This window comes from Trachypithecus francoisi, unplaced genomic scaffold (assembly GCF_009764315.1).
Source record: "Trachypithecus francoisi isolate TF-2019V2 unplaced genomic scaffold, Tfra_2.0 Lachesis_group5, whole genome shotgun sequence".
Classification (NCBI taxonomy): Eukaryota; Metazoa; Chordata; class Mammalia; order Primates; family Cercopithecidae; genus Trachypithecus; species Trachypithecus francoisi.
Window position 1 is genome coordinate 83,045,979 of NW_022681470.1, and position 19,653 is coordinate 83,065,631.

Below are 19,653 nucleotides of genomic sequence, written 5' to 3' on the forward strand. Positions count from 1 at the left end.
GAAGTCAGTACCCTAATTAAGAAATCAAACAGCAACATCAGAAGCCCATCTTCTTAATTCCTCCCACCTCCCAAAAGGTACTAGCCACACTTCTAACATCATAAATTACTACATTTATATGAAATCCAAAAACTAACGTATCAATCTGAAGAGCGTCTTGAGTACCTATATAGGGGTCTTAAGTATCTTTCATTAGATTTATTTTCTATTATTAATCAAGTTTTGTAGGTTTTTGGGTTTTATAAAAATGGAGTTATACAACGTGTATTATAATGTATCTGCTCTCTTATCCTCAAAATTATGTTTGTAAGAGCCATCCACTTGTTGCGTGCAGCTGTGGTTTGTTCATTTTCATTGCTGTATGGTAGTCCTTTGTATAAATCATGCTTATTTAAGCATTCTCCCATTAATGAACATTTGAATTATTTGCAGTTTGGGTTATTAAAAATTGTGATGTTATGAACTTTCTACTGCATGTCTTTTGGTACAAACAAGCATTCATTTTTGTTGGGCATATATCCAGGAGTGGAAATATCACAGGACATGTGTATGTTCAGCTTTAGTAGAAAATTCCAAAGTAGCTTTCCAAATTGGTTCTAGTACTTCCACAAGAGTATACAAGAGCTTGTGCTACCTCCACATAACTATGCAACATTACAGCTGGTACTGTCAGTCTTTATTTTAGCAATTCTGGTGGGTATGAATGCTTTATCACTGCAGTTTTAGTTTGCATTTCCCTGATTTTTATTAGCTATCTAGATGTCTCTTTTTGTGAATATCTGCTTGAATTAAGTTTCTTGACCATTTTTCTCCTGGGTTGTCAATTTTTTTCTTCTTTGATTTCTAAACCCTTTATATATTCTAGATATGATACCATTGTTGGTTATCTATGTTGCATATATCTTATGCTATTCTATGAATCACCTTTTCACTCTTAATGATGTCTTGATGGATATAAGTTCTTCACTTTGATTCTGTTCAAATTAGCAATCTTTTTCTTTATAGTTACTGCTTTAGTGCTGTTTAAGAAATGTTTCTCAATCACAAGGTCATGAAAATATTGTCCTATATTATCTTGCAGAAGCTTTATTATTTTACTTTTCACATTTCTATCCCCAATCTAGCTGGAATTGATCTGTGCCTATGGTGTGAGGTAGGGATCAAGTTTGCTATTTGTTTCAATATGGCTGTAAAAATGATCCAGCACTATCAATGTGCTACAAGTTTGCCTGCAGCACATAAATCAAGTGTCTATGTGGCTCTATTTTCTCCTACAGATCAATATGCCTTTTTGCCAACTCTACAATGTCTTAATTGTTGTAGCTTTATATGATATCTAGATGACCATTAGAGTGTGTCTTCCTGTTTCATTCTTCAAAATTGCTTTGGCTCTTCTTAGTCCTTTGTGTGCAGCTAGTTTTACATTCTGATTATCAGTTTCTACCAAAGAAATTTTGGGGACTCTGATGTTGCATGAAAGCTAACATATCAATCTGAGGAGGCTCTTGAGTATCTTTATGGGGGTCTTGAGTATCTTTCATTAGATTTATTATTTTCTATTATTAATTGAGTTCTAAGTATTAGAATCTTCTATTATTCCTAATAATTTAATTAAAGTTTTTTCCTCTAAATACACAACCATGTAATCTGCAACTGACAGCTTTATTTCTTCCTTTCCAATCCATGCACGATGTATTTATCTTCATACACCTACTAGAAATCACAATACAATGCTGAAAAAAAGTGTTCATAACAAGTATCTTTATTTCCTGATTTTAGAAGGAAAGCTTTCTCAATTAAACCGTTAAAAGTATGATCTTTCACACCAGGCAATGTGGATCATGCCTGTAATTCCACCATTTTGGGAGGCCGAGGAAGGTGGATCACTTGACGTCAAGAATTCAAGACCAGCCTGGCCAACATGGTAAAACTCCATCTCTACTAAAAATACAAAAATTAGCCAGGCGTGGTGGCATGTGCCTGTAATCCCAGCTACTTGGGAGGCTGAGGCAGAAGAATCACTCGAACCTGGGAAGCAGAGGTTGCAGTGAGCTGAGAGTCTGCCACTGCACTCCAGTCTGGGCAACAGAGTGACACTCTGTCTCAAAAAATAAATAAATACATAAATAAATAAATGACCTTTCATGTAATAATCTTATTGATACCTTTTATCTGGGGAAAAACCCTCCTATTACTTGACAGCTAAGGGTTTCCATCATGATTGAATACTGCATTTTATCAAGTGCTCCCCAACATCCCTTGAGGTGACTGGCTCTTCTGTTTTTTATGCAGTTAATTACACTGATTATTTTCTAGTATTAAACCAACCAACCTCACATTCCTAGGATAAACAACATTGGTCTTCACATATCAATTTTTATAAATCTCTAGATTTGTTTGATAGTGCTCTGTTTGAAATTTTTACATCTACTTTTACGAATGAGATTAACCTCACTATTGCATTCATGTATTCATTATATTAATGCCAAGTTTTGACAGCAAAGTAATGCTGGACTTAAAATGAACTGGCACTGTAGAGTTGGCAAAAAGATAGGCATCCTCTTTGTGTATTCTCTGGAAAAAAGTATCTAATATTGGTGTTCTTTAGTTGTTAAAGGTTTGGTTGAAAAGGACACCACCAGTAGAGCCAGCTAAACGAAGTTTTCTTCCTTTTACTTCTTTTAATCATAGTCTTAATTCCTTTAAAGTGCTTTCCTAAGAATTTCTACATCTACATTTTCAAAATTACTAAAATAAAGTAGCTCAAAATACCCCCCTTAATCACTTAAATGTCTCTAAGATTCATAGTGATGTCACTTCTTTCTTCATAATGGCTATTTAAACCATTCTCTTTTTTTTTTTTTCAAGAGCTGTCCCTCACAAGGACTTTAGAGACAAACCTCTGCTTAGTGTGTTTCCTTTCTACTGCATTAATTTTGGCTCTTATCTTTATTGTTACCCTCTTTCTATTAATATTTTATATGGCTTTAATGGCCTATTCTTTAATTTCTTGAGATGCATCCTGAGTCTGGCTAAAAAGTCAACAATACTTCTTTTCCAAGATAACATTTCAGCCTCTAAATTTCACTTTAATCAGAAGTTTAGTAGCATTCTACCGGTGTTAATATGTGGCATGTTCATCATTATTTAGCTCAACTAATTTTTCTTATTTCATTGTGATTTCTTCTCTGACTCATGGACTATTCAGAAAGGTATTTCTTAACACCTACACCTATGGGATTCTCTATTATCTTACTTCTAGATTAATTCTGCCGTGACCACACACTTTGTATCATTTTAATCCTTTGAAATTTGTTGACATTTTCTTTAGGGCCAAGCATACATACAATTTTGAAATTGTGACATGTACATTTGAAAGGTATGTGGTATATATGCCAATTAGGGCAGGGAAGTAATTGTATTGTTCAAACCTTCTATATACTCTTACAGGCCTTTTTTTCTGACTGCCTGTTCCATCAGTTACTGACAGAAGTAAGTTAAAGTCTCCTGCTGTGATTCGTAAATTTGTAACCAGAACAAGAGGAACTTTGAGACCTCTGGTTCCAAAATGGCAGCGCAGAAGCAAGCTATGGCAAAAATCGCAATTACTTTTGCATCAACCTAACAGTTCTCTACTCTCCCCGCCCCCCCCAACAAAACAAAATCAAGTACACAGCACCAAAATTATCACCAGCAATATCCCACAACTCAAATGGGAGTAGGACACAGTTCCTGGAGACACAGAGAAATAAAAAAGCTCTCAGCAGACAGTAAGATAATCAGACCTCCATAACCACAATGGCCCTCCACACAGCCTGCTGGCACCAAGCACGCAGAAATCTTCCCCCAACTCACGCCTTCTACACTGGAAAAAGTGAGATCAAGATAAACAACAAACTTTTCCACCATCTTGGGTTCATGGCAAAAGACCCATCTGTCATCTCAAACCATGGGAAGCACTGGGAGTTCCAGAAGGGAGAAATATCCCTAAGAACAGTCAGAGACAAAGTGGGGAAGCAGGACTAGCCCAGAAAGTCTGTTCTGTAACTTGGCCAAAGGAGACACTGAGTTAAAGTGGCTGTTCAGCAGCACCATGCTGTTGGAGGTTTGTTCCACAGGTCTCCTGGGCATGAAACCCTAGCCAGTCTTCCCATACTACCAGGACATCTCCACTGGGACCTCCTCAATTTGGGATGGGTAGCACTCTGATTACTTACTAGAACCTAGGCAAATCTGAACTTTTTTTTTTTTTTTTTTGAGATAGGAGCTACCCCAAGGCTGGAGGTAGCTCATGCCTGTAAGTCCAGCACTTTGGGAGGCCAAGGCAGGTGGATCACTTGAAGTCAGGAGTTCGAGACCAGCTTGGCCAACATGGCGAAACCCTGTCTCTACTAAAAATATAAAAATTAGCCAGGAGTGGTGGCACATGCCTGTAATCCAGCTACTTGGGAGACTGAGGCAGGAGAATCACTTGAACCGGGGAGGCACAGGTGGCAGTGAGCCATGATCATGCCATTGCACTGCAGCCTGGGTGACAGAGTGAGACTCTGACTCAAAAAAAAAAAAAGATTAAAACCTTATGCACATTTTACTATAACATAAGGCTGGAGTGCAGTGGCTATTCACAGGCACAATCATAGGACATGACAGTCTTGAACTCCTGGTCCTAGGCAGTTCTCCTGCCTCAGCCTCCCGAATAGCTGGGACTATAGGCACAAGCCACTGTGCCCACCCTCCTGATGTGGTTTTTATAAATATTGGGGTAAGGGTGTCACGATTCTTTAGAAGATACTAGAAACTCAAAGCTATTAAAATTTAACATTATCAGAAAATTGGAAGACCCTTTTAAGGCAAATCAATATCCCTGATTGGCAAATAGCTTAAAATGGCAGACAAGAGAAAAGATGTGTTACATCTACTTTTTCAAATGTTCACAACAGAATGTTAGAAAAAGTTGTGGAAAATATTACTAGGATCAAAATTATATAAACTACTGTTTCATTTTCCCAATATAAAAATTTTAAATCTGGGGCCAGGTGTGGTGGCTTACGCCTGTAATCCCAGCACTTTGGGAGGCCAAGGTGGGCAGATCATGATGTCAAGAGATTGAGACCATCCTGGCCAATATAGTGAAACCCTGTCTCTACTAAAAATACAAAAATTAGCTGGGCTTGGTGGCACGTGCCTGTAATCCCTGCTACTTGGGAGGCTGAGGCAGAAGAATAGCTTGAACCAGGGAGTCGGAGGTTGCAGTGAGCAGTGATCACACTCCAGCCTGGCGACAGAGCAAGACTCTGTCTCAAAAACAGAAAAAAAAAAATTTTTTTTTTAATCTGAATTAATTCTTTCACTCATCTAACCATTGAGGATAGACAGTACTGCAAATAATCTTTAAAAGTATTAAAATTAAATATTTTCAGGCTGGGCGCAAGGGCTTACGCCTATAACCCCAGCACTCTGGGAGGCGGAGGCGAGCGGATTGTGAGGTCAGGAGATCAAAACCAATCCGGCCGACATGGTGAAACCCTGTCTCTACTAAAAATATAAAAATTAGCCAGGCGTGGTGGCACATTCCTGTAATCCCAGCTGCTTGGGAGGCTGAGGCAGGAGAATCGCTTGAACCAGGAAGGTGGAGGTTGTAGTGAGCTGAGATGGCACCACTGCACTCCAGCCTGGCGACAGAGTGAGATTCCGTCTCAAAAAAAAAAATTAAATAAGTAAGTATTTTCACTTAATAACTACTTATTGGCTGTCCACTGAGCATACTGTCAGGTTTGGACTACATCATAATCCTAAATTCTGTGCTTCAGATCCAGTGAGCTTGAGTCTAGACTGGAGGTGATGTTCCATCTTACACATGCATATCCATTTTTAGCCTGACCATGACAGAGTAAACACTGCAGTAAACACCCACACTTCCTTGTGACCTGGCTCAATATCTTATCCTGTCTATGAGGTCATCCATGACCCTTTCTCCTATCTTCTCAACAAACTGATGATGCTTTTATGCCCTCACTGTGCTCTATTCTATACTAATCACAACTGAAACATTTAACTCGGGTTCTTTGCTTATGTGCTTAACATCCCCATCCTGCCTCAGCCTCCTAAGTAGCTGGGATTACAGGCGCGCGCCACCACGCCTGGCTAATTTTTGTATTTTTAGTAGAGACAGGGTTTCACCATGTTGGTCAGGATCTTCTCAAACTCCTGACCTTGTGATCCGCTCGCCTTGGCCTCCCAAAGTGCTGGGATTATAGGCATGAGCCACTGTGCCCAGACAACATCCCCATTCTTTACTGCATCTTTCATTCAAGGTCAGGAAGGATATTCTAATATAAAATCCAAGCATAGTACCCATAAGCACTTAATAAATGTTAGGTTGGAAAATGAAGTATTTTAATATGCTTATATATTTATATAATTGTACATATTCAATTTTACAAGTAAATGGTGGGTGGTTTTAACAGCTCTTACTATAGGAAGTTTAGATGTTTAGTAAATTATAACAACATATGCCCACTTACAACAGACTGATAACCATTAAGATATGTAAGAATGATGGCCAGCCACAGTGGCTCATGCCTATAATCCCAGCTACTCAGGAGACTGAGGCAGAAGGATCACTTGATCCCAGGAGGTAAAGGCCACAGTGAATTATGGTCAAACCACTGCACTCCAGCCTTGGCAACAGAGCAAGACTCTGTCTCAAAAGAGGCCGGGCATGGTGGCTCACGCCTGTAATTCCAGCACTTTGGGAGCCCAAGGGGAGTGAATCACAAGGTCAGGAGATCAAGAACATCCTGGCTAACACGGTGAAACCCCATCTCTACTAAAAATACACAAAAAATTAGCTGGGTGTGGTGGTGGGCACCTGTAGTCCCAGCTACTCAGGAGGCTGAGGCAGGACAATGGTGTGAACCCGGGAGGTGGAGCTTGCAATGAGCCGAGATCGCGCCACTGCACTCCGTCCTGGGTGACTGGGCAAGACTCCATCTCAAAAAAAAAAAAAAAGGAAATGAGAGAATGGAAGAAAGAAAACCAATTATTTATCAGATTTATTCCTAGGGGTGGTTTTTTTTAAGTATCATTATATTACTAAAATTATATTTTCTAATTGTTTACTGCTTATACAAAAATGCGAGTGTTTTTTGTATACTGATCATGTAACCAGCAACCTCACTGAACAATCTTGTTGGTTCTAATAGTTTATCTGCAGATACTCCTGGGAGACTTTTATGCAGACAATTACATCACTGGTGAGTAACCAGCTGTTTCTTTCTTATCAATTCTTACAGCTTCTATTTCTTAAACTTTGTATGGCTAGGTTATCTAGTACCTCCTCTTTAACACTAAATGAAAACGGTTAGAGTGGAAATGCTCAATTTATTCACAAGTTTAATGGAAATGCTCTCGACATTGTACGATCCTGTAAGATACCTGCTGTATGCTTCTATTATCCACCCATATCAGCTTAAGAATATTAATTTTATGCCTAATGTGATGAGAACTGTTATGTATTGATTCAAATTTTATCAAATGCTTTTTCCAGAACCTCTTGCTTTTGTAGGTTTTCTCCTGGGAAATAACATTAGTAAGTTATCTAATGTTAACCATCCTTATATTACTGAGGCAAACAGTGATAAGCCCTATTTGATCAAGAAGTGGTTTTGTTTTTTTACTCATTACTACATTTGGTCTGCTAGTATCTTATTGAGGACTATTATATCTAGGTATACATTCATAACTGAAGACTGGCTCCTCTCCCAAACTTGTTGTATGTTTTGGATATCAAAATTATACAAGCCCTATAAAATATCATTCTCTACAATGGTTGCATAAAACAGAAAACACAGTGACGTTTTAGATTTCATTTGTAAATGCTCTGTACTCTCCTGCAGCTTTTTAAAATTTGGGGGGCAGATTATTTACTATTGATTTATTTCATGATTGTAGGTCTATCATGTTTTCCTACTCTTCAGTTTTAGAAAGTTATGTTTTTCTACAAAATGGCCCATTTATTGGCATAAAGTTTTTCATAATATTTTATTTCCTTAGGTAACTATAGTGGTATTCTTTATTTCATTCCTAAAACTGGTTATTTGTACTGTTCCTTTTTTTCGTTTGATTCTGCAAGTTTTTTTTTTTTTTTTTTGACATGGTCTTGTTCTGTCCCCCAGGTTGGAGTGCAGTGGCACAATCACACTCACTACAGTCTCCACCTTCCAGGCTTAAGTGATTCTTCCACGTCAGCCTCTCGAGTAGCTGGGACTACAGGCACACACATTGCACCTGGCTAGTTGTTTGGGTTGTTTGTTTGTTTTTTGTTTTTGTTTTTGTTTTTTGAGATGGAGTTTCACTCTTGTTGCCCAGGCTGGAGTGCAATGGCACAATCTCAGCTCATTGCAACCTCTGCCTCCCAGGTACAAGTGATTCTCCTATCTCAGCCTCCCAAGTAGCTCAAATTACAGGCATGCGCTACCACGCCCAGCTAATATTTTTTTTTCTAGTAGAGACAGGGTTTCACCATGTTAGTCAGGCTGGTTGCGAACTCCTGACCTCAGGTGATCCACCCGCCTTGGCCTCCCGAAGTGCTGGGATTACAGACATGCGCCACCGCACCTGGCCTGTTTGGGTTTTAAAAAATAGTTTTGTAGAGACAGAGTCTCATTATGTTGACCAGGCTGGTCTTGAACTCTTGGGCAGGCAATCTTCCTGCCTTGGCCTCTCAAAGAGCTGGGATTATAGGTGTGAGCCACCATGCCAGCTCGTTTGTCTTTTCAATGAAGTAGCTTTTGTATTAACAAATACTATTTATTTTTATTTAATTAATATCTTTCTAAAATTTTCTTCTGCTTTCTTTGGGTTAAGCTCATTATTTTTTAGTTTCCCTTTTTTCCTACTACATACAATTAAAGACTTGCGCATCTAAGGACAGATTAGATGCCCTACAGGTTTCTATATGTAATATCACTCAGGCCTCAGTGTTTTCTTATTTTCTAATATTCATAATAATTTCCTCTTAATGTCACAATTTAGCATAATTTTAATTTTTTAATATTTTAAGAAACATTCTACTTGCCAAAATCTAAGAGTCACAAGATAGTTTACTTCTCCCAGAAATAAAAATTTTAGTATTTCATATGCAAATTTCCTAGCTTAATCTTCTTTCCAGGCCGGGCGCAGTGGCTCCCGCCTGTAATTCCAGCACTTTGGGAGGCTGAGGCAGGCGGATCACCTGAGGCCAGGAGTTTGAGACGAGCCTGATCAACATGGAGAAACCCCATCTCTACTAAAAATACAAAATTAGCCAGGCGTGGTGGTACATGCCTGTAATCCCAGCTACTCAGGAGGGTGAGGCAGGAGAATCGCTTGAACCCGGGAGACGGAGGTTGCAGTGAGCCAAGATCATGCCGTTGTACTCTAGTCTGGGCAACAAGAGCAAAATTCCGTCTCAGAAAAAAAAAAAAAAAAAAAAAAATTTCTTTCTGATTATCTTCAAATACTCTTTTTCGTTTTTGTAAACATAGGATTATTCATCAGTACTTTTCAAATAACCAATTCACTAAATTTACCAAAAACGTAGTTACTTTACAGCTATTAGTTTGCAATGTTGTATTAAGAAGGTTCAACAATTTCTACAAAATCTTAATTGTCCAGTTTTCTTTTTTTCCCCCCATAATAACATCTTGGGGCATATTTGATTTATCTCTGGCCTAAGTCGCTGCTGGAACAAAGACAAAGATGAGAGAGTGCTCAGCAGAACCTGGACTACAAATGGGACAGCAAATGGGACAGAGGGGGCTCTTGGTAAAAAGCCTGGGAGACCAGAAAAAGGCTGTGCAACACAACAAGGAAACCGGAGCCCAGAGGAAAAGGCAGGAAGACTAAGAAGGGGAAAGAAGAGAGTAAGAGGGCGGGGCACAGGGGAGAGATAGGGAGAAGGCAGCCAGAGAGGGCAGAAAGAGGGGCAGGCCGAAACCGTTTGTATAAATGGATAAATGTGGTAAATTCAGTGAATTGCTCTTTCTACAGACTGACTCAGAACTGTGAAAGTTCATCTCCACGCGGGCACCGCATTTGTTTTTACCACATGCCCCAACAGTTTCAGTGCTCTACAACCAGTGTTTTCCTAATTTCTTGGCTGAAGTTGCTTAAGTGAAGGAGTTTCTCATTTCTCGGGGGAGCTTCTAAGTCAGCTAAGAAAGCAACAAACTCCTTTGCTTCCCTGTGCTGATAGGATGATTTCTCTTAGCCCTCTTTCTATGGGGTGTAGTCCCTCTAAGACTGCCAGTTTGTTTGTTTGTTTTTGTCAAAATACCAGTTTCACAGCCCAACCTCTCATAGGCCCACAGTCCCTATATGCATACATGACAAATCTTACCAATCCATAATCACCATTCTAAAACCCAGGGCTAATGCAGCATCTGTTTACACCATGCTACCACGCAATGTAGGGGGAACCTAGGAACCTACCTTTCTTTATAAGAGCTCAGCTGGGCAATGAAGAAGAAAATTTGTTACACTCTTTCTGCATGTGTAGCAGGATGATTTTTAAAGTCAGTTGATTCCAACATCTTTGGTAAATATTTTTTCCCAAAGTATTTTGTAAATCTACTCTTTATAAAAGTTCTATTAGTATATAGTTAATGCTAGTAAGACCTTATCTGCCTTTTCCTCTATCTACTGCTCTTGATCTGTTAAGGCCCAAGAAATCAAGTAATCAGATAATCCAGCTACTTTCTAGGAAATCCGGAGCAAGGAATTAGTAAAAGCTTAGCTGTCGCCCCAGACATGAACTGCAAAAGTCGAACTATTCCAGCAACCTCAATACCTACTATTTTTCTATAATATGTGAATTTAACAGTATTTTCTGAAACTATCTATACTTAAAATTCCCTCCTCTAACCCCATACCCCAAACTTTGCAGGAAATGAATTCCATAAACATACAATCTGCCACTTCAGTAGAGTTTTGTTTCTGTTTGTCTTTATTTTGCTTTAGATTTCAAAAACTAACTAATTGAAGGCCAGAAAATCTAATGAAAATTCATCATAAAAAAACTTGTACTTCTACTTTTGTACAATTTTTTCTAAATCGTTGTTTAAGTTCAGGCTTCATAAAAGGTAGAAAGGGTGGAGAGACAATTTTATATGCAGTTTTTCCCAGAGAGACTATTTTGCTTAGAGTTTTAAAACTACTTTATTTTACGGAATATACCAAGTCCTTTTGTAATACTAAATCATTTTTAACAAGAATTGTAGTAAAGCCTTACCTGATGGTCCTGAATCTTCCTGCCCACCACTCTGAATGTGTTGTTGCCTGTATGGTGATAGATATGAACTCTGCTGAACCCAGTTGAGCCACCAGCTGGCACCCACTTCTTATTGGCATCATCATAAACCATCACAGCAGCTCTTGCCTGACAGATACTCTGTTCACTGTAAAAATAAAATAAGATATTCAAACTTACAATATTAAACATGCTAAATGTTCCACATAGCCACATAAACCTAGGAATCAGTCAACAATCCGTGCTGTTACTGGGTGCTGGAAACAACAATGGACAAGACAGAGGCTTCCTACCTTTATGCGTAGAGTCTAATGGTGAAGACAAACCAAAAAAAAAATAAAGTATGATTAAAAGACCAAAAGGAGAGCAGGATCCATGAAGAACACTTAGATAAGCAACACAACAAATGGTTTCTTCTAAATTTGAGTATCTAATTCATTCACTAAACTGAACATAACTATTATGTTGGTTCAAAAATAATTGCACTTTTTGCTATTTTAATGGCAAAAACTGCAATTACTTCTGCACCAACCTAATACAAGTGTAAATTAATCATCTGCTTAATTGCATACATGTTTAGTATATTGATGACCTGTCTGTGATAACACCTTCTTTACTAAGAAAATTATTTTTATTCTGAGCTTGCTTTAAAGTCTGTAACAAAGTCTGATAATCAACCATCTGCCCCTTGAGACATGGAGTGGCCATTAACAACCAATGGATGGCAGTGTAACTAAATTCCTCATTCCCCTTGGGCAAGATAACATCCTATGCTTCCAATTTCTTCATTTAAAAATGAAAATGTAAAATGAAGTAATTTCTAAAGACCCCACTAGATTTTAAATTCTAGCCTCCACAGATAAATATTAAAGGGGAAAAGGCCAATTCTTAAACATTAGCTTCATCTATCTCAATTATTTGTTACCCAGTGAGACTGAGATACACAAATAAATAAAACAGAGACACCGGGCACAGTGGTTCAATGCCTGTAATCCCAGCACTTTGGGAAGTCAAGGTGGGAGAATAACCTGAGGCCAGGAGTTCAAAACCAGCCTGGGCAATATATCAAGACCCCATCTCTATATTTAAAATAAAATATAAAGATAATCTCAATTTCATCTTAAGCAATGGGTTCATCTTTCAAATATTCTAGGGTATTAGAATAGGTACATCAACTCTATGCTATTAACCAATTAAAATAACTCAACCTCAATACAGACAAACCTTCTGACAACTCCTGATGACTTAACAGTCGTTAATGGAAATCCTCTGAAGCAGCTCATGCAACCATATCCTTCACAAAAGCACTGCTTATTCTACCAATTTTATCTCAAAAATTTTAAACAATAAATCATGTGGGTTCTTTCCTAAAAATTATCAGAAACAGAAAGTCTTCCTCACACTCTCTCCTCTTACTCGTGCATCTGCCCCACCTCTTAACCCATCCAAGAGGGATAATGAAATGCAACTTTGCAGGAGATAGCGTGTGTTTTATTCTTGTCCTTGGTGACAGAAGATCACTGAAGGCCTAAAGAGGTCACAGCACCGAGTAATAAAACTGCTTCAGAACAACAGGGTTATAATTATTTGTAATTTTCCATTAGAAAAATGTTTACAAAAACTAACTTGTAACAGTATTTATGCAGCAAACCCACGGTAATGTCTAAATTTTTATGCTGTACTGACATTTTTGGTAAAATACTTATGGGAATAAAAACAAGCCAATGACTAAAACTTGAATTATTTTTAAAAGATGGATTAAAGGGCATTTGTCAGTAGCAGTTGAAAAATCTCTCCCATCATTCACAACAGAAATATTTTTTATGTGGTGACATTTACACAATCCTATGGAAAGTTTACATGAAACAAGCTAAGGCAAAGTGCCTCTTATAGCTTACAATTCAAGCAACAAATTTACTGCTAAATGTAAATAACAATTCAATAAATATCTAGAATAATACAGGATAGTATTTTCCAGTTTTCAAATAATATTTTTACAGTTACATTGTTTCCAAGATTCCCAAGAAATAATGTCTTGGGGTGTGGGGGTCTGGGGGAGGGACAGCATTAGGAGAAATACCTAATGTAAATGACGAGCTGATGGGTGCAGCAAACCAACATGGCACATGTATACCTATGTAACAAACCTGCACGTTGTGCACATGTACCCTAGAACTTAAAGTATAATAATAAAAAAAAGTAAAATAAAATAATGTCTCTTTAAGAAGTGTCAGTAAGATCATATAAGCTAAGGAATACCTCGTTTTGTAAATAGGTCACTTCATGCTTCAAAAAACATTTTTAAGTATAAGAAATCTAAAACAAGAAAAGTTAGCTTTAATGGCCCAAAGTTTTCCTCTACTTTTTTTCTCCAAATGAACCTATCGAAGTAGCAAAGGAAAAGTCAAAAATGCAAAAAAGTAATTGGTTTTCTGATGAAGATGAAAAGAAGTCTTCAAAATGAAATGTTAAACATTTCCAATTCTAAACAAAGCTGAGAATAAAGAGAAGAAAAAATAAGCTATGGGTAAGAGCCGAGGTGTTACTGGAGAGGTACTAATAGCCATGTGGGTATGCGGCACACTGTGAAAGGATTGGCTAAACCCAAATAACTGTGCAGTCCTAGAAGATTATCAGGCACTGGCGGGACACAGTGGCTCACACCTGTAATCCCAGCACTCTGGGAGGCCAAGGCAGGTGGATCATCTGAGTTCAGGAATTTAAGACCAGCCTGGCCAACATGGGGAAACCCCATCTCTACTAAAAATACAAAAATTAGCTGGGTGTGATGGCAAGCACCTGTAATCCCAGCTACTCGGGAGGCTGAAGCAGGAGAATCATGATCACACCACTGCACTCTAGCCTGGGCGACAGAGCAAGCCTCCATTTAGAAAAAAAAGACATTAGGCACTCAGAGAAGCCACATCAAGGCCCAGCCAGGAATAGATGGCACTGCCTGCTGGGGTTTAGTGACAAATGCAACTCAGTCCTCTTATTCCTTTCCACAGCATCTGAGGACCTCTTCTCACTAGAGACATCCTGTCGTGTAATAAAAATACAGCTGACCATTGAACAACATGGGAACTGCGCAGGTCCACTTATACACAGATTTTTTTTTTTCCAGTGTGTTTTTCAGTATTTTTTCCAGTATTACACTGGAAAAACTGTGCCTGCCTTCCCTTTCACCTCCTTTACCTCTCCCACTTACCCTTCCTAAGACAGCAAGGCCAAGCCCTCCTCTTCCTGCCCCTCCTCAGCCTGCTCAATATGAAGACAAGGATGAAGATCTCTATAATGATTCATGTCCACCTCATGAATAGTAAATATATTTTCTCCTTCTTGTGATTTTTTAATCTTTTTTAAATAACATGTTCTTTTCTCCAGATTAATACTAGAGAAAAGTAATCTAGAGATTATTTTACAGGCTCACGCCTGTAATCCTAGCACTTTGGGAGGCCGAGGCAGGCAAATCACCTGAAGTGAAGAGTTGGAGACCAGCCTGACCAACACGGAGAAACCCCATCTCTACTAAAAATGCAAAAAAAAATTAGCCAGGTGTGGTGGCGGGAGGCTGTAATCCCAGCTACTCGGGAGGCTGAGGCAGGAGAATCGCTTGAACCTGGGAGGCAGAGGTTACGGTGAGCCAAGATCGCACCATTGCACTCCAGCCTAGGCAACAAGAGCGAAACTCCGTCTCAAAAAGAATATGGTATAAAACACATATAACATAACAAAATATGTGTTGATCAACTGTTTATGGATATCTATAAAGCTTCTACTCAACAGTAAGCTATCGGTAGTTACGTTTTTGGGGATTCAAAAGTTGCACTTGGGCCGGGCACAGTGGCTCATGCCTGTAATCCCAGCACTCTGGGAGGCCAAGGCCGGCAGATCATTTGAGGTCAGGAGACCAGCCTGGCCAACATGGTGAAACTGCATCTCTACTAAAAATACAAAAATTAGCCTGGCACGGTGGTGTGCACCTGTGGTCCCAGCTACTCGGGTGGCTGAAGCACAAGAATTGCTTGAACCCGGGAGGAGGAGGTTGCAATGAGCCGAGATCGTGCCGCTACACTCCAGCCTGGGTGACAGAGTGAGACTCTGTCTCAAAAAAAAAAAAAAAAAAGTTGTACTTGGGTGCCAGAGTCCCTAACCTCCTCCACCTCTCTACTCACCTTTTTTAACTCTACTGCTCAAGGGTCAACTGTATTTGGTCTGGGGTCCTCAGTTCCTAGTACAGGGCTCCTCAAAGTGTCTTTGGTATACTAATGAGATGATTCTTGGCTGAGGGGCTTCTAGGTGGCTTCAGATGGGGCCAAGTGGCCAGCAATATCATGGCATGATTGGAAAGCTGGAACTCAGGCCCACACTGCCGACTCCATTACCTCCCCCTGCCAACAACTGGGGAAGGGAGAGGGACTAGAGATGGAGTTCAATCACAATGGACAATGATTTCATCGATCATGCCTATGTAATGAAACTTCCATAAAAACCCTGAATGACAGGGTCAGAGGGCTTCTGGGTTGATCAACATATGAAGGTGCTGTGAGAGTCTCACACTTGGAAAGGGCAGGAAAAGACTCAACCCCCACACCCTCACATCTTGCCCTATGCCTCTCTTCCATTTGGCTATTCCTAAATTACATCCTTTATAATAAATGGTAATAGTGAAGTGCTTTCCTGAGTTCTGGGAATCATTCTAGCAAATTATCAAATGTGGGTTGGGTGGTTTCAGGAACCTCAGTATTTGCAGTTGGCTAAGCAGATGTGGGTAGCCTGGGCACTCCATTTGCAGCTGGTATCTGAAGCAGGAGCAGCCTTATGGAACTAAGCCCTTAACCTGTGGGGTCTATGTTAACTCTGCATAGTGTCAGAATGAACTGAATTGTTGGACACCCAGCTGGTGAAGGAGAAGAGACTGTTGAAATAAGGAAAAAAGCCACTCACACACTAACTCCAATTACAGGTGTGATGCACAAAATAAATTAGCGGTAAGCAGTTTTAGACAAGTTTTAGACTTCATGGAGCCATGAATATCAAAAGCAGAGTAGATAAATCAATACAGAACTGGCTGCCAATATTTTGCCCTACTTGCCAGGTATGCGATGGGGCAGTGGTGGGGCCAACATAACTTATTTAAAATGATATTTTTGGAATCTAAAAATAGGAATATTTCAAAACAAAGACAAACCATTAAATGTAATAACATGAGCTTTCTAGACAATTCCCTCTATTATCTGTAGATATTTTTCCCCTCATTTCTCCCTGGACCAGTGAAATGCTTAGCCAAGGGCCTGCTTTAAAATATGGCTGGCCTTAGCCACAAGGGACAGTATTGCTGCATGGACACTGGTGAACAAATAATAGAGCAATGCATCATTTTACTACCATCCTATCTGCATCATGACAAGTCTCAAAATGAATACCCGGTCAAAGTCTTCAAGATTCTGAGTCAGTGAAGCAACTACGCAAAAGATTAAATTAGTAAATTACCAAGCGGTACTTTTGTGAAGATTAGGCACTAAATTAGTTATAAACAAAAACTTCACTTTTGTGACCCAATGCAATTGGTATATATAGTTAATTATACTTCATCTTCTGATGTTAATTTTGGTATTTTAAAATATGGCATTAAAAGACTACAAACAGCTCGTTTAACAGAGGGGGAAAAAAGGTCTAAAAACCAAGACACCAAATTACAATTTTGTGGTTTTGTCAGGTAGTTCATTTCTGAATATAGTTAAGTTGACTGAGCAGGTATATGTGATGAGAACGCTTGCCAAGTTCTATTCTCATAGGTACCAGTGAATGAAGCAGTTCCTGGTACTTAAGCAGAGTAAGGATTGCTAGGCTAGTCTTGTATATACTATTTACTGAGATCGCAGTAAAACCAAGTTGTTAACAAGTATCAATTTTTCAAAGATATCACTTATTAATCATTACTTGTCAAAGAAAGCATGAATATGACAGTACCTAGCACATAGTAGGCACTCTTCAAATGCTTTTTCAGCACATACTGTAATCTAACAAAATCCTACTCATCAAGACCTGGATCAAATACTATTCCTCTTATTAATTCTTTCTGGGGTTCCCAAAGCCAGAACTAATTGCTCCTTCCTCTGAGTTATCAGAATATTCATTAATCTCTCAACAACCAAGATTCTCTGAGGAGGCAATATTTAAGCCATGGGAAGGACTTGAGTTTTACTCCAAGTGTATACTGGGAAGCCACTGAAGTGCTTTAAGCAGAACATGACCTACATTTTAAAGATAACTGTAATTCTATGTAGAGAAAGAATTCAAGAAAGTGGCAGCAAAATCAAAACAGAAGCATAAATACCAGACTAGAAAAAAAGGAGGGAGAGGAAAGCACTAGGGATGTATGTTGTAAGTACAACAGAAAGGATCTGTAGATAGACAGGATGCAAAGGAGGAGGCAATCAAAAGGAGGAAAAAAAATTATGGATGCACCTAGTATTTTAATGATACTCCCAGTTAGTATGTGATAAGCTGTAAAGTATTAAAATGTACCACCACTGAAAGTCATGACCCAACTCATTTATTTAGAAACATGTTGGACAGGCGCAGTGGCTCAAGCCTATAATACCAGCACTTTGGGAGGCTGAGGCGGGCGGATCACGAGATCAGGAGATCAAGAGATCAAGACCATCCTGGCTAACCCGGTGAAACCCCATCTCTACCAAAAACACAAAAAATTAGCCGGGCGTTGTGGTGGGCGTCTGTAGTCCCAGCTACTCGGCAGGAGAACGGAGTGAACCCGGGAGGCGGAGGTTGCAGTGAGTCGAGATCGCACCACTGCATTCCAGCCTGGGCGACAGATATAGGCTCCGTCTCAAAAGAAAAAAACAAAAAAACAAAAACAAAAAAAAAGAAACATGTCTTCATCACCTTTGAAAATGGAAAATATGTCATTCCTTCTTGAATCCCCTATGTGCAGCACAGAGTCTAGTCTGTAGTGAGTTATCAACATGTGCACAATAAGCTACTATACTATCAGTCTCTTAAAAGAATGTATCCTAAAGAAAGAGAATTAGCATCACATCTGTTATGATACTGAGTCATTCTATGAACTAAGATGTCATTTATTCAGAAGATAAAATATTAAGAAATGACACCAAAAACTTTGGAATTTTAAAGACAGGATTTCCATTTTATTATAAGACGCCGATTTACTGGGTTAAGTCTACAATATTAGGACATTTCAAACATTAAAGAGGCTCAGAGTAAACACAACTGTGTTAGGTTTCAACTCAATTCCACAAATATTGTTCACATTTATAACACAGGTCCTGGCATATAGTAAAAGTAAGACCATCTCAGTTAGAAAGGACTGTGGGCCGGGTATGGTGGCTCACACCTGTAATCCCAGCACACTGGGAGGCTGAGGCAGGTGGATCACCTGAGGTCAGGATTTCGAGACCAGCCTGGCCAACATGGCAAAACCCCGTCTCTACTAAAAACATAAAAAATTAGCCAGGTGTGGTGCCTTGTGCCTGCAGTCCCAGCTACTTGGGAGGCTGAGACATGAGATTTGCTTGAACCCGGGAGGCAGAGGTTGCAGTGAGCCAACAGTGCGCCACTGCACTCCAGCCTGGGTGACAGAGTGAGACTCTGTCTCCAAAAAAAATAAAAAATAAAAAAATAAAGATTGTGCATTCAGATAGGAATAAAAAACAGTTTCCCCAAATAGGAAAGTGAACAATAAATAGCATGTGCTATATATTGTGTTAAGCACTAGATTAGCCTTCTCCTAGTCCATAGCACCAACACCACCACTCTGAAATCACCATCCTACAAATAAATGGAGGGATCACTCCAGAATCCTCCATGACCCTCACTGCTCCACACACACAGTCACCAAGGCCTGTCAATGATATTTCCAAAAGACTCCTACAATGCATCAGTATCCTTTGTTCACAATGCTCAAAAGCTTTAATTTGGGCCCTCCCTAGTTCCTCAACTGGATTATTTCAGTAGTCTCCTTACCTGTATCTCTCACTGCAATCTTATTCTCCCCTCCCAATGCTTCCAGAGGGAAATTTTTACAAATAAAATCTGACCATGCCACTCTTCTGGTTAAGATACCTCAAAGATTCATTTCAGGATAAACTCTGGCTTCACAGCATCACATACAGGGTCCACTATAATTGGGCCTCTGTCTTCCTCAACATTTATTCTTTCTTTAAAATACTTATTAAGCATGTAATGTGTGCCAGACATTATTCTACCATCCTAGTGCTGGGAGCACATTGGTGTTCAAAATAGTTCAACACTACAGCAATAACATGCCTTCCCCTCTTCCTGACCTATCTGCCCCATTTTCATCTTCCCAGATACCTTCT

General features: G+C 39.3%; 1 protein-coding gene across 8 annotated transcripts in view; it reads right to left on the minus strand.

Annotated features, from left to right (window-relative positions):
• Window positions 1-19,653, minus strand: part of ENAH (ENAH actin regulator) — a 159,285-nt gene that overhangs the window by 61,548 nt on the left and 78,084 nt on the right. For all 8 annotated transcript variants that reach the window (XM_033195237.1, XM_033195236.1, XM_033195233.1 and 5 more), the window contains exon 2: window positions 11,273-11,438. In XM_033195237.1, coding sequence (XP_033051128.1) covers window positions 11,273-11,438 — 166 coding nt within the window. The remainder of the gene's footprint in view (window positions 1-11,272; window positions 11,439-19,653) is intronic.